This window comes from Brassica rapa, chromosome A05 (genome assembly GCF_000309985.2).
Source record: "Brassica rapa cultivar Chiifu-401-42 chromosome A05, CAAS_Brap_v3.01, whole genome shotgun sequence".
NCBI lineage: Eukaryota > Viridiplantae > Streptophyta > Magnoliopsida > Brassicales > Brassicaceae > Brassica > Brassica rapa.
In genome coordinates this window covers 14,797,841-14,822,819 of record NC_024799.2, presented here as the reverse complement: position 1 = coordinate 14,822,819, position 24,979 = coordinate 14,797,841, and the positions used below count along the sequence as shown (strand labels likewise).

The 24,979-nt window shown below is 44.1% G+C and overlaps 1 protein-coding gene across 1 annotated transcript; it reads left to right on the top strand.

The window, feature by feature from the left end:
• Positions 1-15,187: 15,187 nt before the first annotated feature.
• On the top strand, positions 15,188-19,117 carry LOC117134201. The gene is made up of 2 exons (XM_033292183.1): positions 15,188-15,198; positions 17,474-19,117. Exon 2 carries the CDS (start codon positions 18,087-18,089, stop codon positions 18,645-18,647), a length of 561 nt encoding a protein of 186 aa, XP_033148074.1. The 5' UTR covers positions 15,188-15,198; positions 17,474-18,086; the 3' UTR covers positions 18,648-19,117.
• Positions 19,118-24,979: the final 5,862 nt, after the last annotated feature.

Below are 24,979 nucleotides of genomic sequence, written 5' to 3'. Positions count from 1 at the left end.
AATCTTACCCTCCGAGATGAGAACCAAGCCCTCAACACGGCAAGTAACAAGAAGTGTCGATTCTGGACTCAGATTCTCCCCATGCCGACTCTGGAGACACCTAACTCCGGGACAGGCGTGAGTCTCCCAACTACGGCGCCAGGAGGAGACACATCAATGCGTGAGAAGGCCAAGGATGCTCAGACCTATGACGCGGAAGACAGCGAACCCGAGCCCAAACCCAATAAAGAAACACCTGATTGAGCAGCAAGAGCAGAGTCTCCTATGATCGCTCACCTTCATCAGATGTTCTCCGATAGGCTCGACGCCATGCAATCCATGGTTGAGAGGCTCCCTGGGGTAGCTCCCCCCATCCGGAAGACCAACCCCGACTCCTACGCCGACACTCCCTTCACGGATGAGATCACCTTGATCGAGATACCCAGGAAGTTCTCCTTGCCCAGCATAAAGGCGTATGACGACACCACTGATCCGGAAGACCACGTAGCCCAATACAGACAAAGGATGCTCGCCGTAGCACTCCCAAAGGGGTCGCACAAAGCTACCATGTGCAAAGGGTTTGGCTCCACACTGACCGGACCCGCTCTGCAATGGTATATCAACTTACCCTCCAGGTTCATAGCTTCCGTCGTGGTTCTCAACGACAAGTTCGTGGAACAATTCGCCAGCAGCATGGACCTGGAGAAGACCTCCGACAGCCTCTACCAAATCTTCCAGCACCGAGCGGAACCCCTGCGAGGCTACATAGCCCTCTTTAATCCAGAAAAGGTGGCTATCCCCGAATGCAGTATCCCCACTTCTATCTCTGCCTTCAAGAGAGGCCTGCTCCCCAACGGGGACCTCTATAAAGAGCTGACCAAATACCAGTGCAAGACCATGGAAGACGTCCTATCTCGAGCCTAGGCGCATGTAAAATGGGAAGAAGACGTCGCCAGCTTTGCCAAAGCGCAACAAAAGCAAGATCCCAAAACAATCGGACCAGACCGAACCGAGCGAGATTAGAAACCCTCTCAAAGACCACCCAGAGATTCCGGAAATCAAAACCGGGGCAGATACCATAACCGGCCGATCGAGAAGACCGAAGGGATGGCAGTATCCTCGTGGCCAGACATCTCTCACCTCTCTGTCTCATGGCCGGAGCTGATCAATTTTCTGAGGCAGATGGGCCAACAGGTCAAGTGGCCTCATAAGATGAAAGCACCTGTCTCTTTCCGGAACCCTGGTTTCTGGTGCGACTTCCTCCGAGACCACGGTCAGAAAACGGAGGATTGCGTCGCACTAAAGATCGAGGTCAACGAGCTGCTTAAGAAAGGACACCTCAGGGAGTTCCTTTCCGAGAAGGCCGAGAGCAATCAAAGCAAGGAGAGAACATGCAAGCCCACTGAAGCTACTCCCGTCTCGCCACCGCGACAGGACCGAGTGATCCATGTCATATCAGGCGGTTTGGAAATCAGTGGCATAAGCCATGCAGCCGCGAAGAAAATCACCTGAAACGCTAAGCACGGCCTAGAGGCAGCTAAGCCAAAACGTGTTCCTAGGAACGGACGAAATAAGCTTCACGACCAAGGCGCAGGAGAAAATTCTCACTCCGCATCACGACGCCCTGGTCATATCACTCACTGTAGCGAACTGCCTAGTAAAAAGGATACTGGTAGATAATGGAAGCTCCGGAAACATCATCTTCCAGGACGCATACAAGGACCTGGGACACAGAGGATAACCCCCCTTATTGTGTTCAGCGGGGAAGTCAAACAAACCGCCGGGGAAGTAACCTTCCCCGTATATGCCGAAGGAGTCAAAATGTCAACCAAGTTCCTCGTTGTTGACTGCGACTCGTCTTACAACATGATCCTAGGACTGCCATTGACTCATGGCATGGGGACGGCCCTGGATCATGAGTATTCCCGCTCCTGCAACCAGACCACTCTGAAAGGAAAGACCAAGGTCTTATAACAATTACAGAGTAAGTCTCCGGCTCATAACACCGAAGAACCGTAGGTAGAGGAAATGGACGACGTGCCATTAACTGAAGGAGATCAGACCCGACACCTCAAGATCGGCTCAAAGCTGACCAAAGAATTGAGAAGAAGACTGGTAGACTTCCTCAGGTCCAATTCCGACTGCTTCGCTTGGTCCCACGCAGATATGCCTGGGATCGATCCGGAAATTATCATGCACAAGCTGCAGGTGGACCCCCTACATCAACCCGTCAGACAAAAGAGAAGGAAGTTTGCCCCCGAGAGAGACGCGATCATCAACGATGTCAAAAGCCTACTCGGCGCGGGGTTTATTCGTGAGGTGCAATACCCAGAATGGCTAGCCAACGTTGTCGTGGTCAAGAAAAAGAACGGGAAGTGGAGAGTCTGCATTGACTTCACGGACCACAACAAGTCCTGTCCAAAGGACCCCTTCCCGCTACCTCATATCGACAAGCTGGTGGACGCCACCGCGGGGCATCAGCTGATGAGCTTCATGGATGCGTTCTCCGGCTACAACCAGATACTTATGCATGGGAAAGACCAGGAGAAAACATCCTTCATGACGTTCAAAGGGATCTACTGCTACAAGGTGATGCCCTTCGGCCTAAAGAACGCAGGGTCAACCTATCAACGGCTGGTGAACATGATGTTCGCGGACTAAATCGGGAGAACCATGGAGGTCTACATCGATGACATGCTGGTCAAGTCCCTGGAGGCAGAAGATCACATATCTCACCTGCAGCAAGCCTTCTCCACCCTCAGGAAATATAACATGAAACTCAACCCGGCTAAATGCTCATTCGGGGTCAGTTCTAGTAAGTTCCTTGGGTACATCGTTACCCACCGGGGCATCAAGGCCAACCTGTAGCAAATCAGGGCCATTCATTCGATCCCTTACCCGAAGAACGTCAAGGAGGTTCAAAAACTAACGGAAAGGATGGCGGCCTTGAGCAGGTTCATCTTTTGACTCTCGGATAAATCTCACGCCTTCTTCGGAACCCTCAAGAATCCGAAGGACTTCCAGTGGACGTAGGAATGCAAATCGGCTCTCCAAGAGTTAAAGTCATATCTCACCACTCCTCCTCTCTTATCCAAGCCACTACTCGGCGAAGTCCTGCTGCTATATCTAGCAGTCTCCAAACACGCCGTGAGCGCCGTCATAGGTCGCGAGGAGGGAAACAAGCAGCTACCGATCTATTACGTAAGTAAGGTTCTCCTGGATGCAGAGACCCGCTATAGCCATCTAGAGAAGCTGGCCTTAGCCCTGATAGTCTCCGCTCACAAGCTCCGCCCTTACTTCCAGGCTCATCCAATCGTGGTCGTTACCTCCTTCCCTGTAAAGTTGGTCCTCCACAAACCAGAAGTCTCCAGACGCCTAGCGAAATGGGCCGTGGAACTAGGGGAGTACGACGTAATATTTCGACCCACTACGGCTATAAAATCACAGGTCCTAGCAGACTTCGTGGCTGAATTATCCCCTGCCTTGCTCCCAGCTTTGGAGCAGGAGGTACGCCTCCGAGGCGAAACTAAGGAAGAGGGAGAATGGATCCTGGATGTTGATGGATCCAGTAACGTCAGAGGAGCTGGAGTGGGGATAGTGCTTACCTCGTCAACGGGGAACACAGCCTCAAGGGCCGTGAGATGCAACTTCAAAGCAACCAACCACAAAAGCGAGTATGAGGCCCTAATCGCAGGTCTAACTCTCGCCCACCAAATGGGGGCATAGAACATCCAGGTCTTTGGCGACTCCCAACTTATAATCAACCAGGTACAGGGAGAGTACCAAGCAAAAGACGACATCATGATCCAGTATTCGGCGGTCACTCAGCGACTAATCAAGAAGTTCAAGAGCTGCAAGCTCACTCAAATCCCCCGGGAACAAAACTCACAAGCCGATGCCCTGGCTAATCTGGGGTCCGCCCTCGAAACAAAGAGCCAGATGAGTATCCCCTTGCTCGTGCATCAATGGCCAGCCACCCTGGAGGAACCCCCGTCAGAGGTGGTCTCTGCCGTCGAAGAAGGTGAAACCTGGATGACCCCCTTAATCCGGTACCTGGAGGCGGACATCCTCCCAGAAGAACGCAGAGAGGCCAGGAAGATCAAGAAACAAGCCGCAAGGTACTGTATCTCCCAGAAGAAGCTGTACCGGAGATCTTTCCCTGGCCCGTACCTAAGGTGTGTTACACCTCGAGAGGCCGCTAGAATCCTTGTAGAACTACATGAAGGAGATTGTGGATCCCATTCTAGCGGCAGAAGCCTGGTGCTCAGAGCCAGAAGGGCCGGTTACTACTGGCCCACGATGGCCACCGACGCCGACATACATGCTAAGCACTGCGACCAATGCCAAAGGCACGCTCCAGTCTCCAAGCTTCCCTTAGAGAACCTCAAGTCCATAAGCTCACCATGGCCCTTCAGAAAGTGGGGCATGTATATAGTAGGGAAATTCCCTATGGCGCCTGATTACTTCTCCAAGTGGGTCGAAGCAGAAGCGCTCAGCCGCATAACATATCTCCAGATCTGCAAATTCCTGTGGGCATACGTAATCACTCGCTTCGGGGTCCCCCACGAGATCGTCACCGACAATGGACCCCAGTTCACGAGCCAAAACTTCAAGGAGTTCTGCAAGGACTGGGGCATAAAACTAACTTTTGCCAAACCCCGACACCCCTAGTCTAACGGACAAGCTGAGTCAACGAACAAAACCGTGGTCAACATGCTTAAAAAGCGACTGTAGGGCTCTCACGGTTAGTGGGCAGAAGAACTACACGGAGTCCTCTGGGCCTACCGGACCACTCCCAAAACAGCAACAGGGGAAACCCCCTACAAGCTAGTCTACGGCTCTGAGGCCATTGTACCTATAGAGATACACGTAAGAACGATGGTCTCCGGATCCACCTCTCAGGAGAACAATGAGCTGATGGCGCTAAGCCTCGACCTACTCGACGAAAAAAGAGAGGCCGCTCGGCTAAGAAACTGGTCCTACCACCAAGACGTCGCCAGGACGTACAACAAGAAACTCAGAACCAGGACCTTCCAGCAAGGGGATTGGATTCTACTACGAGCTGAAAAAACAACGGGGAAACTCACCCCCAGGTGGGAAGAACTCTATAAGGTCATCGAGGTGCGGAGAGCAGGCGCCTACAGGCTGCAAGATAGCAAAGGTAAAATACAACCCAACTGCTGGAACGCCTGCACCTCAAAGCCTATCATTTTTAATAAGGTCCCCGGACCATGATCTCTATACTACTATATACTATTTAAGCATTATGATTTCCTACTCCTATGTATGCTAAAAGTCTTCGGACAAAGATTATAATAAGATAGTTCCGACTATAAATGGAAATCATTATACTTAAAGGGGCATACGAGCTGGATCAGGTCTCCAGAGACCCCCGATCATGGCCAACCCTCGCAAAACGTGGCACAACCACAGTGGAACGCCCACAAAAAATCAAAACGGGTATGAGACATAAAGCAGGAATGGGTATGCGCAAGCCCGAGTATGCTGTCAAAACTACCTAAAATCCCTGTGCAGCCTAAGGCGTACCGGGGTCCCTAGAGTACCAATGTAAAAAGTACATGTATTCAAACGCTACGAGCTACACTATACGGGGAATACATGACATATATTCATCCAAAAGTACTGTGAAATACATGAAGCAATCTAATCCTTCTTCTCAAGACGTGGAAAGCAGCGTAAGCTTGGAACTTGGGTCATAACACCCACACCAGCACCCTCTAAGCCTGTCAGTGACTTCCTGCAGAAGTAGAATACAACATAGGAACTCGATAGTGGCCAGATTCCAAGTGGCAGAATGCGAAATCCAAACAGGTAACGGTAGTAGTCTTGCCTAGGAAGGTGGAGTACGGTCCCTGCGGAAAACAAAAACATTTCAGGTTCCCAAGGAACTTCGGGTCCTAATGCAAGCCCCCGATCTAAAGAGGAAACCCAAGGTTCCCCAAACGATTTTGGGTCATATGCATAAAATCCAAGGAAGAACCTCTGGGTTCACCTATAGCCTCCGGGTTCCAATATGGCCTTAGGGTTCAACAAGATAAAAAAGAAGCTAGAACCCCTGTGCAGCCTAGGGCGCATCGGGGTCATTACAACTTCAAAGAACATCCGGGTTCCAAACGGCGGTCTCCGGATCCAAACCTCCGGGTTCCAACACGGCCTCAAATGCCTAATACAATTTTTGAAAAAAGGGCAGAACCCATGAGCAGCATAGGGCACATCGGGGTCATTACATCCCTAAAGAACCTCCGGGTTCTCATGCGACCTCAGGGTCCAAATACACCAGGGTCCCGATACGATCTCTAGATCTAAAGGAAAACCCTGTACTCTTGTGAATCCTCTGGGTTCCAACCGCGATCTCCGGATTCCTACATCGCCAGTAGCCCGTGCAGCCACACGAACCGGAGGAGTAACCTGACCCACAGATGAATTCACCAAAGGTGTGAACGCCTGGGTCAGTGTCACCATATGTGCTCCCATGAGCTTCACAGCCTCCAGCACTTCCCTCATGGATGGCTCTGCCACTTCCCCTTTTGAACCAGTCTCAACATCATCACCACCGCCAGCTGTGTTAAGACCAACCCGTTCATCAGTATGGGAAGTTTCAGCTTCATGCTCCTGGTTCTGATCACGTTGATCTCCAGCATCCTCCATATGAATCTCAGTTGGAAGGATTGGTCCCTCCTACAATCCGGTTTCATTGTTGACCAGACCCGTCTGGGTCGGCAACACCTGAGTAGGCAACACTTGAGTCTGATTGACCCCATCAGCCTCAACATTTCTGGATGCTCCAGAAGCCTCCTTTCCTTTCTTAGACTTCCTCTTTGTACCCTTAGGATTCACAACACACAAAGGTTAGTTCATAACAGAAACTAGAACCTCAATCCAATCCTAAGATTATACAAACAAGCAATCAACACAAGGGAACAACACCCTTGCCGTGAGTCTCAATAGCCGAACGTGTGGTGATCCCAATAACCCAAACAAATCCTAGAATCAAGTATGCTCTGATACCAACTTGTAAGACCCGATCCTGGATTCTTTAACCCAACCAGACCGCGGCTTACTTAAACATTTCTATTCAGTTTGACTCCTTTACTTCCGATTTCAGGTGTAATATTTTCTAAGTATTTATCACAGTTTTGAGGTTAATTCAATCATACTTAGAAAATCAGATTCAAGTAAGGGCAAATCGATGTTTCATAGATAATAAACGAGATCCATACATCATTCATACATTCATAATACATAAGTTACACTCTAGGCTATCATAAATGATAGACCATAGATTTTACCCACTTTTAGCCACGGTTTATAAGTGTTTTAATATATATTTACTACTATATAGAGTCTATTTAGAGTGTTTACAGGTTCAGGTACGTTCTAGAGAAATATGGTGATTTTAGAGCATTTTGAGGTGCAGAACTGCACAGACGCATCACATGTTTAGCTATGGATGGAGACCTTCCCACCGTTAGATTGAACTCATCTTTTGACACACGATAGATATTTGCGTTTGCTTTCCAGCGCCACAGTTTGAGGCCAATCAGCATCTTGTAGCAGACATTATGCCTGTTTTACTGAAGAGTGGTCAGTCTACCTCGTGAGACGAAGCTATCGAGAAGAGGAACGTATGTCGATCAATGCAGAACTCTTGACATCGATCGATATGGATGCCATAATACGGGCCAAGCATATTCTATGACCAATTTAGGCCCAGAAGTCACCACATATTACCAATATACCCTTGGACGACCAGAAATCCTATTTTATTGTTTTCTAAGCCATTGTTGACGGCTATGCTTCATACTATTCTGGAGAGAGAGAGCTTAGGATTGGAGAGAGAGATCTGTACACCTTGAGAGAGGGAAGATCTTGAACTCCCTTTGTTTCTTTACTCTATTCTGTTTATTTATCTATTGCAATATTATTCAGACCATCATAACCATGTCTTTTATGAATATGTCTGAGTAATCTCATTGTAAGATTTAGGTTTCTTATATAGGTTGATATATGTATTGCTAGCTTAAATTGTTGTTAGGATGATTTAATTAGTTCTTCATCTAGTTGTTCTTATTACTAAGATTAGGGTTGATAAACCCTAAATCTTAAATCTTAGAATTAATTGAGATCAAGCCATTGCTTGACTCAATACCTGAAAATTAGCTAGGTATGATCTAACTGACTAGATACAGACGAGAGTTGGTCTAGTGAGTTAGAGAATATAAATAAAACCTGTTCGTAAAGCCTTCTGGAAGAAATATCGATCGACACAGCAATAGCCCTGTCGATCGATATTTTGAAAGGTGTATCGATCAATATTCATAACAGATTATCGATCGACACTTTATCGCAATTACGATATGAGAGTTCAAATCCGAGATCCAGAATAGACAATCAAATAGATTATATCTTAGTTTGAATTCAAGAACAATTAGTATCAGTAAACCCCTAAAAATCTACCTTAAGTAATGCTTATCATACCTGAGAACATACCTAAATCTAGCTATTCTCCCAACTGTCAACAACCTCAAAGCAAACCAATCGAGCAATAACTCTGCTCACCAATTCATTTACTGCTTTAAAACCTATAAACCAATTAATCTAGATTATTTCAAGACCATAATCTACTATGTAATCCTAGAGTCTTTGTGGATTCGATCCCTAAGTACTACATCTGAACCTCTTATTTGAGAGAGTAATTCACACCTTAGGGTAATTTGAGTGATATAAATAAGTTCACAACAAGCACAATAGGTTATCAGTACTTCACATCTATCAACAATGACCCAATCACCACATATCTTCCCACGGCTGGAGTCCTCACAGTTCCTTTCCTTTACCACGGTCCAAGTCTGTACCTGGAACCACAAACACAACACACAAGCATATGATCAGATAACCTAACACAAGGATCTATCATTGCATGGCTGGTTCCATAACTAATAATCAAATTACTCATCAGGCCCAAATCTGACCAATTTTGAAAGTACTCCAAAAAACTAATTAAAATTCACTAAAACTCATGATAAATCTCAACTAAGAGATTTCCATAATCAGAATCCAATGAATCGACCCGGACCATATGGATCCTGATCATTAACAGCCCGACTAAGGCCATGGACATCATTCCTGAACCGGCCAAGGCCATGGTTCAGTGCCATCAAGTCTGATCGAACAGACTACACCATAATGATTCAGAATATAAGATGAAGTAATCAGAAAGTGGAAATGGGTGTAACCAACAAAACAAATTGAACCATAGACTCAGACGGATCAACCGCCGGCTATGTATGATGGTTTGCGAACCACATTTTTGGGGAAAAATACTCAGGTATTAAATTCCTCCAGACCCCAGACAAGACACCGACATCTGGGTCCCTGCTAAGAGGTACCCCGGTTCCCCGCTACGGAGTACCCAGGGTGTCCCTGAGACCGCCCCCTTCCCCTGGAAAAGGAAAGCTTCCGATAAGGATAACCTTCCATATTTCTGAATATGGAAGAGTTTAACCTACTCCAACCAACTAAGGCCAACCTTAAGAAGACTATATAAAAGGAACATAAACCCTAAAGCAAGAGATCGACACTTCGAGACTTAGAGATTAGAGCTAGACGCCTAGAACTAGGGTTCTTACTAAAAACTGTTGTAGTTCCTGTTGAGATGAGATCAGTATATGAGCAAAGGAGACATGAGGAACTACGATAGATGGAGAAAGGATGAGCTTTAGGGAGTTGGGGCGAGCTAAGGCGAGCCATCTGTACCAGGCCGTACAAGATGCGCGAGGTAACTCGACCATGGTGAAACAAAGTTACCCGAGTAACTTTGTATGATGAGAAGAGGCTTCGGACACTTATCTAAGGAGATCAGACCATTGGGAAAGGAAGGGGAGCGTGCGTGACAGCCTGTCATGGGCTGGAAAGGATAAGACATAAAGCAAAGACGCCTCACACACGCGGCCACACCCATTGGACAGATTCAAAAGCATTCCTCCCATATCCATTGACTTCACATGCTTGTTCCTTTTGTATCTCAAAACCCTAGTGTCTTCTCCTTACTATATATTGTATCCTAATCTCATTAATGAAAGTTAGATAGTTCTAAACAATTAATATCTCCATACATTTAACAATGATTATCCATTAGTCTCTTAATCTCTCATTATATCTCAATCTACTCAAATCTCTTTTCTATTCTCATCTAAACTCAGATTATCCATTACAGTACTCAAAAGTCATATGGTATCAGAGCCAGGTTGATTTCAATCTGAGTTCTTGGTGTTTTCTCTTAAAGATTCAAGCTTGAAGCTTTAAGAGATCAAGTGAGTGTGTTTGAAGTGTTCTTGGAAGAATCGATATCAAGGGGGCTTCAGCTAATATTGGGAGATCTTATCTGGTTCTTTAAAGGTTCTTTGAAGATTCAAGACAGGATACAAGGTGATTGAAGCTGGTGGTGCGGTTCTAAGTCTCAAGATCAAGTCTTTTACAAGTTATTGAAGTGAAACTGTTGAAGATGGAAAGCGGTACAAAGATGAAGGTTGCTGTGACTTTCAAGGTTAGTAACTACCTAGTATGGTCTAGGATGGTGAAGACTGCTGTGGGAAGCAAGGGTTTATGGAAGCACATCACATCTAGTGAGGCTCCAAAGCTCATTACACAAGGAGGAGACAAAGAGAGTGTCTCGGAGAGTAAAGCTGAGAAGTGGCAGCAAGAGGGAAAATGGCTAATTCATACATCAACACAGTCCAGCGGTCCCGATCAGTACATAAACACATAAGCTGTGCAAATACATACATGAACACGTAGTTAATTCAAATCTCATACACGAACTAACAAAATTCGGTTTTTGCATACATTGACTAATTATCCGTTAGTCAAACGTAACGGAATCTGAGATGTCCGTTATATACCGCTTACGTGGCTTTTTACGTTTTTAAATAATAAATAAATTAATAAAAAAAATTAAAAAATAGCTTGTGGGGGAATCGAACCTGGGTCTGAGCAATATTCAAAGCATGCTAAACCATTGTGCCAAAGTAGGCTTATTGTTTACTGTCCCGATTGTTTCCAATTTATATAATCGATATTTCATTCACATATTTCTTTTTTTTTGTGGTTGACTTTATCATCTAAATTGTTCAGAAAAGAGACTAATCATCCAAACAAAATGAAAAAAATATTCAAATATTTTTTTTTGTGGAAGAAATAACCTTTTTATATATTCGAAAAAATAAAATAATAATATATATTATTAAAAAGGGGTTACATACATTGAAGTTGTTTCTACCTTACTATATTTTGTGCGACAAAGATCGACAGATCGTTCTCTTGTTGAAATTTCTAATTTCCTCTTGTTTGAATTTGAGTTTATTTGCAAACACTTATGTTTCTAACGCTCTCTTACAATTACTGGAAATTGGAAAAAAGTTTACTCAAAATTTAAACAAGAAAAAATTAAAGATTTCAACAAGAGAACGAACTAGTTCAAAAAGAGAATTGATATTATTAAGGATTATGGATTAGTTTAGTAGAACGTGCCGGTGTGGTAGTTGAACGAAATTAGACGCGCAATATTTGAATTAGTTTTGTTTCACTACAAGAAAACAGCGGTATTCTGACGGACGTTCCGACGGAAAATGAATTCCTCGGAATATACCGAGGAATTTCCGAGGCAATTCCGAGGAAACACAAAATTTGGCTTCCTCGGAATTTCCTCGGAATATTCCGACGAAATTCCGAGGAAAATTCATCTCGTCGGAATATTCCGACGGAATACCGAGGAAACTAGTATTCCTCGGAAAAAACCGATGAATTCCGAGGAAATATTATAGACGTTAGAGAGCCGTTGGAGAGAGCCGTTGGAGAGCCGTTGGGGGATTTTAAAAATTCCGAGGAAATTCCGACGAACTAGCCGTTTGCATCGGAATTCCGTCGGAATTTCCTCGGACCGTCGGCAGGATTTCAACTATAAATACAAGCACCCCTCTTCCTCTTCATTCACTCCATATCTTCATCCTCCCTCTCACTTTCTTTACACACGAATTTGATTCATAAAAAACATGTCTTCTTCAAATTATTTTCGTTCTTGGATCGATCGACCTCATTTGGATCCGAACACGAGATTGCTTACGGAAGAATACCAACAAGGTATAACCGAATTCATGGGGTTAGTTCACCGACAACCGGAAGCAAAAACAGGTATGTTAAGATGTCCTTGCTCTAATTGTAAAAATAAAAAAGTTATTAAAGAATGGGATGTTTGGACTCATCTATATTTGAGTGGGTTTACACGAAGTTACAAAATTTGGTATCATCATGGAGAAACTGATTATGAACTTGGTAGTACTAGCGAACCTCAGCCAGCGGTTAGATTAGAAGATCCAATTAGAACGGATGTAGATTACGGTGTAGGTACTGAGCAGATGGTAAATGATCATTTTAGAGGGGAAGATTTACCCAATGCCGAAGCTAGGAGATTTTATGATATGTTGGATGCTGGAAAGCAACCATTGTACGAAGGTTGCAGAGATGGTCATTCAGCTTTATCATCTGCTACAAGATTGATGGGCATTAAGACGGATTATAATTTGGCTGAAGACTGTGTGGATGCGATTGCTGATTATGTAAAAGGTATTCTACCCGAAGATAATGTAGCTCCTGGCTCATACTACGAGGTTCAGAAACTCGTAGCTGGTCTTGGTTTATCGTATCAGGTAATAGATGTATGCAGAGACAACTGCATGATTTATTGGAGGGCGGATGAACAGCGGGTTTCATGCAAATTTTGTGGGAAGCCTCGTTATAAAGATACGAGTGGAAGAGTTCCAGTACCATATAAAAGGATGTGGTATTTGCCTTTGACGGAAAGGTTGCAGAGGCTGTATCTGTCTGAACGCACAGCGAAACCAATGAGATGGCATGCGGAGCACTCAACAGATGGTGAGATCAGACATCCTTCAGATGCAAAAGCGTGGAAGCATTTCCAATCAAAGTATCCCGACTTTGCGTATGAGAGAAGAAATGTCTACCTTGGATTATGTACTGATGGTTTCAGCCCGTTTGGCAAGAGTGGAAGACAGTATTCTCTATGGCCAGTCATTCTTACACCATACAACCTACCCCCAAACTTGTGCTTGCGACGAGAGTTTTTGTTTCTCTCGATTCTCGTTCCCGGACCAGAGCATCCTAAGAGATCACTTGATGTGTTTCTTCAGCCACTAATATATGAGTTGCAACAACTATGGACTCAAGGTGCTGAAACATACGATATTTCGTATAAAGAAAACTTTCAAATGCGGGCAGTACTAATGTGGACAATAAGTGATTTTCCAGCATATGGTATGTTATCTGGATGGACAACGCATGGAAGGCTATCATGTCCATATTGTCAAGATAACACTGATGCTTTCCAACTAAAACACGGAAGGAAAACGTGTTGGTTTGACTGTCACAGGAGATTTCTACCACCAGATCATCCATATCGTAGAAGTAGGAATTTGTTTACGAAGAACAAGAAGGTGTTTGACAGTCCACCTCCGGAAATTCGTGGGAAAGATTTGAAGACACAACTTAGAGATTTTGGTGCAGAAAGAACGCCAGACGTCGGTGGACATGAGCATTTTCCGGTAGATGGTGTTGGAAACCTACATAACTGGCACAAAAAAAGTATTTTTTGGGATCTGCCATACTGGGAGGATCATCTACTAAGGCATAATTTAGATGTCATGCATATCGAGAAGAACTTTTTTGACAACCTGATGAACACGATCCTTAATGTTCAAGGTAAAACAAAGGATAATTTGAAGTCAAGACTGGATTTAGTCGATATATGTGCTCGTTCAGAACTTCATGTTGATGAGAGTGGTAGGGCTCCTTTTCCCATATACCGACTTGATGCAGCGGGAAAGGATGCGTTCTTTGATTGGATTTCAAACGATGTGGAATTTCCAGACGGTTACGCATCTAATTTGCGTAACTGTATCGACAGAAAGGAAGGAAAGTTTACTGGCTTGAAAAGCCATGATTGCCATGTAATGATGCAGCGTCTCCTTCCGTTTGCCTTCAAGGAACTATTACCACGAAATGTTCATGAAGCAATTGCAGGGATAAGTGGTTTCTTCCGCGATTTATGCACAAGATCAGTGACTCTTGAAGGTATTGAAAATTTGAAGACTAACATAGCTGTGATTCAGTGCAACCTTGAGAAGATATTTCCTCCCTCATTTTTTGATGTTATGGAGCATCTTGTTATTCACCTGGTAAGAGAATTGGAGCTTGGTGGTCCTGTGCAGTATAGATGGATGTATCTGTATGAGCGGTATATGTTCCATTTGAAAAAGATGGTGAAAAATTTAAGTAGGGTGGAAGGGTCTATAGTCGCACAGATGATCAATGAAGAAACTTCAAACTTTGCCGAGTACTACTTTCCAGCAGAAGTTCAGACCAAAAACAGAAGACCTGCTCGGCATGATGATAGAGGCGAACGGGCAACATATCATTGGAAGGTTCCAGACATTTTCACAGACGTTGGACGACTTAGCGGAAAACCAAAAGACCGTCGACTTACTGATCAGGAGCGCAGTCATTTGCAAACATATTTACTCACCAACTGCGAAGATGTTCTTCAATATGAAAGGATTTTCATGGCAGAAAAGCGGTTAGAATATAGATACGCCACAGAGGACGAACTAGAAGAAATGAAGCAGAGAGAATTTGGTGGATGGATGTTTACCTATGTGAGTGATGGTTTGGCCAGAGGTGAAACATTCGACGATTGGATACGCGAGATGGTCGTTGGACCAAACTTTGTTGTGAAGTCATATCCGAGATTTTGTACTCGAGGTAAGTATTCTAATTTTAAATTATATTTTTTATATTATTAATACTATTTTTTGTAATTATTAAACTATTTTCTATATTTATTAGACATTTTAAATATTATTAAAACTTATTTTTTGTAATTATTAAACTATTTTCTATATTTATTAGACATTTTAAATATTATTAAAACTTATTTTTTGTAATTATTAAACTATTTTCTATATTTATTAAAATATTATATTTTTGTGCTTAAAAACTATTTTTAAACTATTTCAGCAAGAATTCAACTGGAATGCCGATGATACGCTCTCTATCTATCACCATTTTGTCCATAAAGTTATGGACAACTATGGGAAGCAGATGTACGAGTGGAAGAAGAAGTGGGAAGTAAACAAGGTAGTTTTTAATTTATTAACAATTTTTAATTTATTAAACTATTTTTAAAATTATTAAACTTTTTTTTTTAAATTAAAAGGTCCCAAAGTCGATGAACGACACGGTCTGGAAGGAGTTGTGTGCGCATTGGGATAAAGAAGAGACGAAAGAAACTTCTTCCACCAACTCCAACAACCGCAGGAGCGACCGTAAAGGAAAGGGCATCTACAAGCATAACTTGGGTGCTCAATCAATTGCCACTCTGGCGGATCGCATGGTAAGTTCAACTGCTTTTTCTTCAATTATTTAAGTTTCAGAATTTAATTTTTTATGCATTTTTTCAAATTTCTAATGTTTGTTTAATTTATTTTTTTTTCAAGGCCGAAGAAAATGAGGGCGAGCCGGTTGATGATCTCGCCCTCATGAAAAGGGCGTATACCAACAAGAAGACCGGCCAGATTGATGATGGTCTTGTGAGGGACGTGGTCGACCTGGTCCAAACTCAGGTGTATGACGAAGTGTCTCAGCTTCAAACCGATGATGACGATTCGACGGCCTCGACCAACTTGTCTCGGGTTCGAATCAACGAAATCGTTGAATCGGTAAGTTTTTTTTTTTTTAAAGTTCAATTTAATTATTTCTTGATTTTTATTTTATCATCAATTTAAATTATCTAAACTTGGTTATTTATATTTCAGTCGGTTCCAAAGAAAAAGGGACGTTTGGTCGGTTTGGGTCGTCGCTCCCGGTCGGCTGCTCCTTCTTCTGCACCACATGCGTATGTTGATCCAGAAGTTCTTACGGCTCAGCTGAAGGACAAGGATGATCGGATATCTGCGTTGGAGACCCAGATGGCAGCTCAACAGGCGGGCTATGAGACCCAGAAGAGGCTGAACGAGCAGATGATGGAGATGATGAAGAGGATGTACCCGAACGAGACGTTCCCGAACATTCAAGACCCGTAGTATTTTTTTTTTCCAAAAACTTTGAATGTTTTATTTAAATTTGAATATTATATCTACTATGTTTTATTTTTTGTTTTATACAATTTTAATTTTAAATTTTAAAAATTAATTTTTTTAAAAAAATTAATTTTTTAAAAAAATAAATTTTTTAAAAAAATAAATTTTTTCAAAATTCCGAGGGAATGGAGTTCCTCGGAAAATTCCGAGGAACTTTCTCCCCTCGGCAAATTCCGACGAACTTCAAGTTCCTCGGAATTTTCCGAGGAAGAAAGTTCCTCGGAATTTTCCGAGAAACTCCCCTCCCTCGGAAATTTCCGAGGGAAGAAAGTTCCTCGGAAAAGTCCGAGGGAGGGGAGTTTCTCGGAAAATTCCGATAAACATTCCGAGGAATATTTCGTCGAAACTTCCGAGGATTGGACCATCGGAATTCCCTCGGTATTTTCCGAGGAACCTTCCGACGAACTTCGTGTTCTCGGCGTTTCCTCGGAATTCCGTCGGAAAATTCCGACGGAATTCCGAGGAAGTATGAATTTCCGAGGAGATATTTCCGAGGACTTGTTTCGTCGGTATGTCCTCGGAATAGCGTTATTCCGACGACATACCGACGATTTTTTCCCTCAGTATCCCGATGTTTTCTTGTAGTGTTTTGTTCAATATAAGCTTGTAATTGACATTTGAATTTTCTTTTATCGGGTTGATTATTATAAGTAAATATTATCTTTAAAAAATAGAGATTCACAAAAAGATAATAAAAGTAAAAGACAACTCCAATGTACGCAACGCTTTTTAATAATATATATTATTTTATTTTATTTTTTCGAATATATAAAAAATGATTTTTTCCACAAGAAAAGGAAAAACAGAACAAAAAAGTATTTGAATTTGTTTTGGAACAATTTGGATGATAAGTCAAACATGGAAAGAAAAAAAAATATGTGACTGAAATATCTGTATAAATGGGAAACAATTGGGACTATAACCAATAGGCCGGGTCTGGCACAATGGTTTTATCTTGTGATGGATATATCTGAAACCTGGGTTTGAATCCCCCTTCAGACAATCTTTTAATTTTTTTTGTTAATTTATTTATTATTCAAAAACGTAAAAAGCCACGTAAGCGGTATATAACGGACAGCTCAGATTCCTTTACGTTTGACTAACGGATAATAAGTCAATGTATGCAAAAACCGAATTTTGTTAGTTCGTGTATGATATTTGAATTAACTACGTGTTCATGTATGTATTTGCACAGCTTATGTGTTTATGTATTGATCGGGACAGCTGGACTGTGTTGATGTAGGAATTAGCCGATTTCCCGGCAGCAAGAGGATATGATGGTGATGTCTGTTCTTCATGCCTCATTGGAACCGGCTATTTTGGATGCTTACAGCTACTGTGAGACAGCGAAGGAGCTGTGGGACACGCTGAAGAAGGTGTATGGAAACACCTCCAATCTGAGCCGTGTCTTTGAAGTGAAGATGGCAATTAACGGTTTGTCTCAAGAGGACATGGAGTTCACTAAGCATTTGGGAAGGTTCCGGTCCCTTTGGTCTGAGTTGGAGATGCTGAGGCCAAGCACAATTGATCCGGAGTTCTAAATGAGAGGCGTGAGCAGGATAAGGTCTTTGGGCTCTTGCTTACCTTGAATCCAAGCTACAATGGCTTGATCAAGCACATGTTGAGGTCTGAGAAGCTCCTTGATCTTGAGGATGCGTGTGCTCAGATACAAAAGGAGCAAGGCTTGGAGGCAAGGGGGAGTTGTCTCTTGCAAACGCTGTGCAATCTGATCATGAAGAGACTCCACAACCCAACAAAGCAGCTCACGGAAAGTATGAGGATAGGAAGTTCAATGGAAACTGTGATCATTGCAAGAAGCATGGACACAAGAAGAGCCAATGCTGGATACTTCATCCTCACCTGAAGCCAGCTAAATTCATGAAGGAAAGAGAAGCAAGAGCTCATGCATCTGAGGGAACGAGTGGAGTTGGGCCGTCTAACCGAGGAGCTGAGGGAGACGGTCGTGAAGGTGATGGCAAGGCTTTGGTGACATACTCAGGAGCTCCTAACCCCCGTGGCAATGATCATGACTTCATTAGAAGATCCGAGATGGATGCTCTCATCAAAATGCTCAAGGATAATGGTAACATTCATGGGTACTCTTTTGGTGCATCTATGGTTGCTAAAACCATAGAAATATCTCCTTGTGTTGCTGATATTGCTAGGATTGATACGACTAGGAGTAATGAGAATGCTAGAACTGAGTACACCTTTGCTAGAAATGCTAAGATGAATCATAAGTTCAATGCATTTAGATCACCAATAATACTTTGTCATAATGCTAGCAACATATCTAAGCCATTAATTGTTGATTATGGTGCATCTCATCATATGATTAGTGATACTAATCTCATTAAGGATATAGAACCAACTAATGGACATGTTATGATTGCAAATGGAGATAAGATGTTGGGTTCAAAAACGGTTGCGACGAAATAAACATTCAAAGCGACCGAGCTCTTCCGAAACATTGATATGACACCAGTCCATGCATTCTCGTCAAACCTTCGATGCTATCTCCCGAAGACCGTAGCAAACTCGGTTCATGTTTTCCGCTATCCTAAATCATCAATCAAACTTTGCGGACTGAAATCGCGGAAAGTTCGTTCTTTATCGAAAGAAGTCGCAGTAAACGCTTCGAGTCGAAGACGGCCCAAAGGGACCTAAAACATGACTCGAGGCCCACCCTGGGATTTCTTAACAAAAAGCCCGTAAACCGTAGCACGGTTTACGTTTGGCGCGCAAGGAAGGATAAATGTCAAGTTTCCGCGGATAAATACGAAATTTTAAGGATAATTACGAAGATCGGAAAAAATGGAATATCTCCATTTTATGATATGACGGCTTAAGGGCAGAAGAGTAAAAGCGTAAACCGACCTTGGACCAAGTATATAAGGAGTCCTAGGCGAGAGGCATGGGAGGGATACTTTCAGAGCAAACTTAGCACTTAGAGCAATTGAGGCAACTTTCCGTTTTTGTTATTTCGAGCTGCGACTCAATTTGGTTTAGCCGTCTTAAGGTTGCTAGAACTAGGAATCTCGCCGACAGCTCTCGAGCCCAGGCTTATACCTTGTTGTAAACGCTCATACGCAAATTCGGACTAAGATCTACTTTGCTCTCTTTTCGATTTCTTATACTTTATCGTTGTTATTCTCGTGTTCTGATTGCTTGACGTGTGGTATTAGCAGATATCCGGGTCCTCTGGGAAATTAGGGTTTTCCTAGTTTCCTTATTTAAACGGAAATCGACAGTGCAAATTTCGGTTCCCACAGTTTAGCGGTAGAAGGAGGGGGGGTATGGATCAATCTAATCCGCAAAAGCCACTCGACGATCAGAAACGATATGCAAGACTCGACGTGCGCGAACGTCATCTCATTCAAGGGGGGAGCAATAGTCGATCGAGCCAAACCTCGAAACGATCTCCTTGTTATCGAGTTGACGATTCGAGATATCGACGTCGCTAGGGTGCTAATCGACACCTGAAGTTCGACCAATATCATCTTCAAAGATACTCTCGAAAAATGGGGATCAAATAATCCGAAGTCACGAAATACCCTAGCCCACTGCTGGTACTTCCAGGGGAAACAACCATGGCCTACGGATCGATTAATCTCGCTGTCAAAGCCGGAACCGTGACGAAAATCACAGATTTTTAGTCGTTGACCATCCCGCATCTTACAACGTTATCATGAGGACGCCATGGTTGAACGCCATGCGTGCAATCCCATCAACATACCATCTTTGCCTCAAGTTCCCAACCCCTAACGGAGTCGAGGTAATATGGGGAAATCCGAGAGTATCACAGGTGTGTTTCGCTGCAGAACTAAAACGAAAAAGACCGGTCCTCGAGATCACTCCTAGAAAAGTGGAGAGAAATATCTCCAGCAAAGATACGCGAAGTCAGGATTCAGCGGAACTCTTCTGACAATCTAGTAACATCGCGGCCCTAGATGAAAAACGCAAGCCAACATGCGAACCCGTGGTAACAATCTGTCTCGACGAAGCATTCCCGGAATGCTGCGTCGAGATCGGAGCCAATCTCCGCGAGCCTTTGAGGACAGAACTCGTAACCTGTCTTAAAAAGAACCTCAATACTTTCGCATGGGCTGCGGAAGATATGCCAGGGATCAACATTAACATAACATGTCACGAGCTGAATATCGACCCAACGTTCAAACCCGTCAAGCAAAAAAGACGGAAGCTAGGACCCGAACGTGCTTCCGCAGTAAACGACGAGGTCGAAAAATTGCTTAAAGTTGGGTCGATAACAGAAGTAAGATACCCAGACTGGCTCGCCAACCCTGTAGTAGTCAAAACGAAAAATGGGAAATGGCGAGTTTGCGTGGATTTTACCGACCTAAACAAAGCATGTCCAAAGGATAGTTTCCCTCTACCACATATCGATCGATTGGTAGAAGCAACAGCGGGCAACGAGCTCTTATCCTTCATGGATGCCTTCTCAGGTTATAATCAAATTAGGATGAATCCCGACGATCGCGAGAAGACAGCGTTCATTACCGATCGCGGAACTTATTGCTATAAGGTAATGCCCTTCGGCCTCAAAAACGCTGGCGCGACTTACCAACGACTCGTGAACCGAATGTTCTCCAAACAACTCGGAAAAACGATGGAGGTTTATATCGACGACATGCTTGTCAAATCCCTCAAAGCAAAAGATCATGTGTCACATCTCGAGGAATGTTTTGTGCAGTTAAATTCCCATAACCTGAAGCTCAACCCGACAAAATGTAGATTCACTGTGGCATCAAGGGAATTCCTCGGCTACTTGGTCACATACCGCGGCATCGAAGCAAATCCAAAACAGATCAACGCATTAATCGAGATGGCTTCTCCAAAGAATAAGCGGGAAGTCCAAAGGCTGACCGGCAGGATCGCAGCGCTTAACCGATTTATTTCACGATCAACAGACAAGTGCCTGCCCTTCTACGATTTCTTGCGAGAAAATAAAAAATTCGAATGGTCAGAAGAATGCGAAAACGCCTTCCAACAGCTGAAGCGTTATTTAGCTACTCCTCCAGTCCTCGCAAAACCCGTGGAAGGGGAGCCTTTATTCTTATACATCGCTGTGTCAGGAACGTCCGTAAGTGGGGTCCTGATCAGGGAAGAACGCGGGGAGCAGAAACCTATTTTCTACATAAGCAAAACCTTGCTGGATGCCGAGTCTAGGTACCCGTTAATGGAAAAGTTAGCATGCGCGGTCGTAACATCGGCCCGAAAACTAACACCATATTTCCAATCCCACACGATCATCATCCTCACGACCTTTCCCCTACGGACAATTCTGCATAGCCCGAGTCAGTCAGGCCGACTGGCCAAGTGGGCATTCGAATTGAGCGAGTACGATATCGAGTACCGACCAAGGACGAGCGCGAAATCACAAGTGCTCGTAGACTTCTTGGTCGAACTACCAACAGGGACCATAACCAACGAGGAACCAAATTCCACCTGGCTCCTCCACGTCGACGGATCCTCATCCAAGAAGGGATCGGGTATCGGAATCCGTCTCACATCTCCAACGAGCGAGATCTTGGAACAATTGTTCAGGCTGGAATTTCACGCCTCAAACAACGAGGCCGAATACGAAGCACTCTTTCGCAGGGCTACGTTTGGCTCACGGCTTAAAAATTCGTAACCACCACGCTTACTGCGACTCCCAGTTAGTGGCCAGTCAATTCAGCGGAGAGTATGAAGCCAGAGACGAACGGATGGACGCGTACCTCAAACTGGTCCAAAGTCTAGCTCAAGACTTTGACTGTTTTGCCCTTACGCGAATCCCCCGTTCCGAGAACGTCCAGGCAGACGCCCTCGCGGCCCTAGCGTCAAGTTCCGACCCAGGATTTAAAAGGGTAATTCCAGTCGAGTTCATCGAACATCCGAGCATCGGACCACCAATCGTCGTCAATCTCATAAAAGGTCAAGATGACAAGGAGGAAGAAATTACGATACAACGGCAATCGGAGCAATCTGATTACGGCTGCGATACCCCATGGCTTCAGACAATTCGAGACTACATTATTGACGGGCAACTGCCCACCGAAAAATGGGCAGCCCGCAAAGTCCGAACAAAGGCCGCACGCTACGTGACAGTGGACGGCGAGATTTACAAATGGAGATTCTCCGGACCACTTATGACGTGTTTGGAAGGGGAAAAAGCAAGGAAGTAATGGAGGTAGTACATTCCGGTTCCTGCGGCAACCATTCCGGTGGAAGATCACTAGCCGTGAAAATCAAACGCCATGGATACTACTGGCCAACAATGATCGGAGATTGCGAGAAGTTCGCGCAGAAATGCGAAAAATGCCAAAGGCATGCGCCAACCATACGACAACCGGCCGAAGTTCTTTCCTCCATCACATCGCCCTACCCCTTTATGCGTTGGGCCATGGATATTGTCGGACCTCTTCATAATTCAAAGCAAAAGCGTTTCCTTCTAGTCCTCACCGATTTTTTCTCAAAATGGGTAGAAGCGGACTCGTACGCAAGTATAACAGATGTCCAAGTCGAAAATTCAGTATGGAAAAACATCATCTGCAGGCATGGAGTTCCTTACGAGATCGTAACCGATAACGGGTGTCAGTTTATCTCCACCCGGTTCGAGGCATTCTGCGAAAAATGGAAGATACGACTCAACAAGTCAACTCCCAGATATCCGCAGTGCAACGGACAATGCATTTAGATCACCAATAATACTTTGTCATAATGCTAGCAACATATCCAAGCCATTAATTGTTGATTATGGTGCATCTCATCATATGATTAGTGATACTAATCTCATTAAGGATATAGAACCAACTAATGGACATGTTATGATTGCAAATGGAGATAAGATGTTGGGTTCAAAAACGGTTGCGACGAAATAAACATTCAAAGCGACCGAGCTCTTCCGAAACATTGATATGACACCAGTCCATGCATTCTCGTCAAACCTTCGATGCTATCTCCCGAAGACCGTAGCGAACTCGGTTCATGTTTTCCGCTATCCTAAATCATCAATCAAACTTTGCGGACTGAAATCGCGGAAAGTTCGTTCTTTATCGAAAGAAGTCGCAGTAAACGCTTCGAGTCGAAGACGGCCCAAAGGGACCTAAAACATGACTCGAGGCCCACCCTGGGATTTCTTAACAAAAAGCCCGTAAACCGTAGCACGGTTTACGTTTGGCGCGCAAGGAAGGATAAATGTCAAGTTTCCGCGGATAAATACGAAATTTTAAGGATAATTACGAAGATCGGAAAAATGGAATATCTCCATTTTATGATATGACGGCTTAAGGGCAGAAGAGTAAAAGCGTAAACCGACCTTGGACCAAGTATATAAGGAGTCCTAGGCGAGAGGCATGGGAGGGATACTTTCAGAGCAAACTTAGCACTTAGAGCAATTGAGGCAACTTTCCGTTTTTGTTATTTCGAGCTGCGACTCAATTTGGTTTAGCCGTCTTAAGGTTGCTAGAACTAGGAATCTCGCCGACAGCTCTCGAGCCCAGGCTTATACCTTGTTGTAAACGCTCATACGCAAATTCGGACTAAGATCTACTTTGCTCTCTTTTCGATTTCTTATACTTTATCGTTGTTATTCTCGTGTTCTGATTGCTTGACGTGTGGTATTAGCAGATATCCGGGTCCTCTGGGAAATTAGGGTTTTCCTAGTTTCCTTATTTAAACGGAAATCGACAGTGCAAATTTCGGTTCCCACAGTTTAGCGGTAGAAGGAGGGGGGGGTATGGATCAATCTAATCCGCAAAAGCCACTCGACGATCAGAAACGATATGCAAGACTCGACGTGCGCGAACGTCATCTCATTCAAGGGGGGAGCAATGGTCGATCGAGCCAAACCTCGAAACGATCTCCTTGTTATCGAGTTGACGATTCGAGATATCGACGTCGCTAGGGTGCTAATCGACACCTGAAGTTCGACCAATATCATCTTCAAAGATACTCTCGAAAAATGGGGATCAAATAATCCGAAGTCACGAAATACCCTAGCCCACTGCTGGTACTTCCAGGGGAAACAACCATGGCCTACGGATCGATTAATCTCGCTGTCAAAGCCGGAACCGTGACGAAAATCACAGATTTTTAGTCGTTGACCATCCCGCATCTTACAACGTTATCATGGGGACGCCATGGTTGAACGCCATGCGTGCAATCCCATCAACATACCATCTTTGCCTCAAGTTCCCAACCCCTAACGGAGTCGAGGTAATATGGGGAAATCCGAGAGTATCACAGGTGTGTTTCGCTGCAGAACTAAAACGAAAAAGACCGGTCCTCGAGATCACTCCTAGAAAAGTGGAGAGAAATATCTCCAGCAAAGATACGCGAAGTCAGGATTCAGCGGAACTCTTCTGACAATCTAGTAACATCGCGGCCCTAGATGAAAAACGCAAGCCAACATGTGAACCCGTGGTAACAATCTGTCTCGACGAAGCATTCCCGGAATGCTGCGTCGAGATCGGAGCCAATCTCCGCGAGCCTTTGAGGACAGAACTCGTAACCTGTCTTAAAAAGAACCTCAATACTTTCGCATGGGCTGCGGAAGATATGCCAGGGATCAACATTAACATAACATGTCACGAGCTGAATATCGACCCAACGTTCAAACCCGTCAAGCAAAAAAGACGGAAGCTAGGACCCGAACGTGCTTCCGCAGTAAACGACGAGGTCGAAAAATTGCTTAAAGTTGGGTCTATAACAGAAGTAAGATACCCAGACTGGCTCGCCAACCCTGTAGTAGTCAAAACGAAAAATGGGAA

Coding starts and splice junctions, on each gene's coding strand:
- LOC117134201 (XM_033292183.1), top strand. CDS start 18,087: ATGAAGGAAAGAGAAGCAAGAGCTCATGCATCTGAGGGAACGAGTGGA.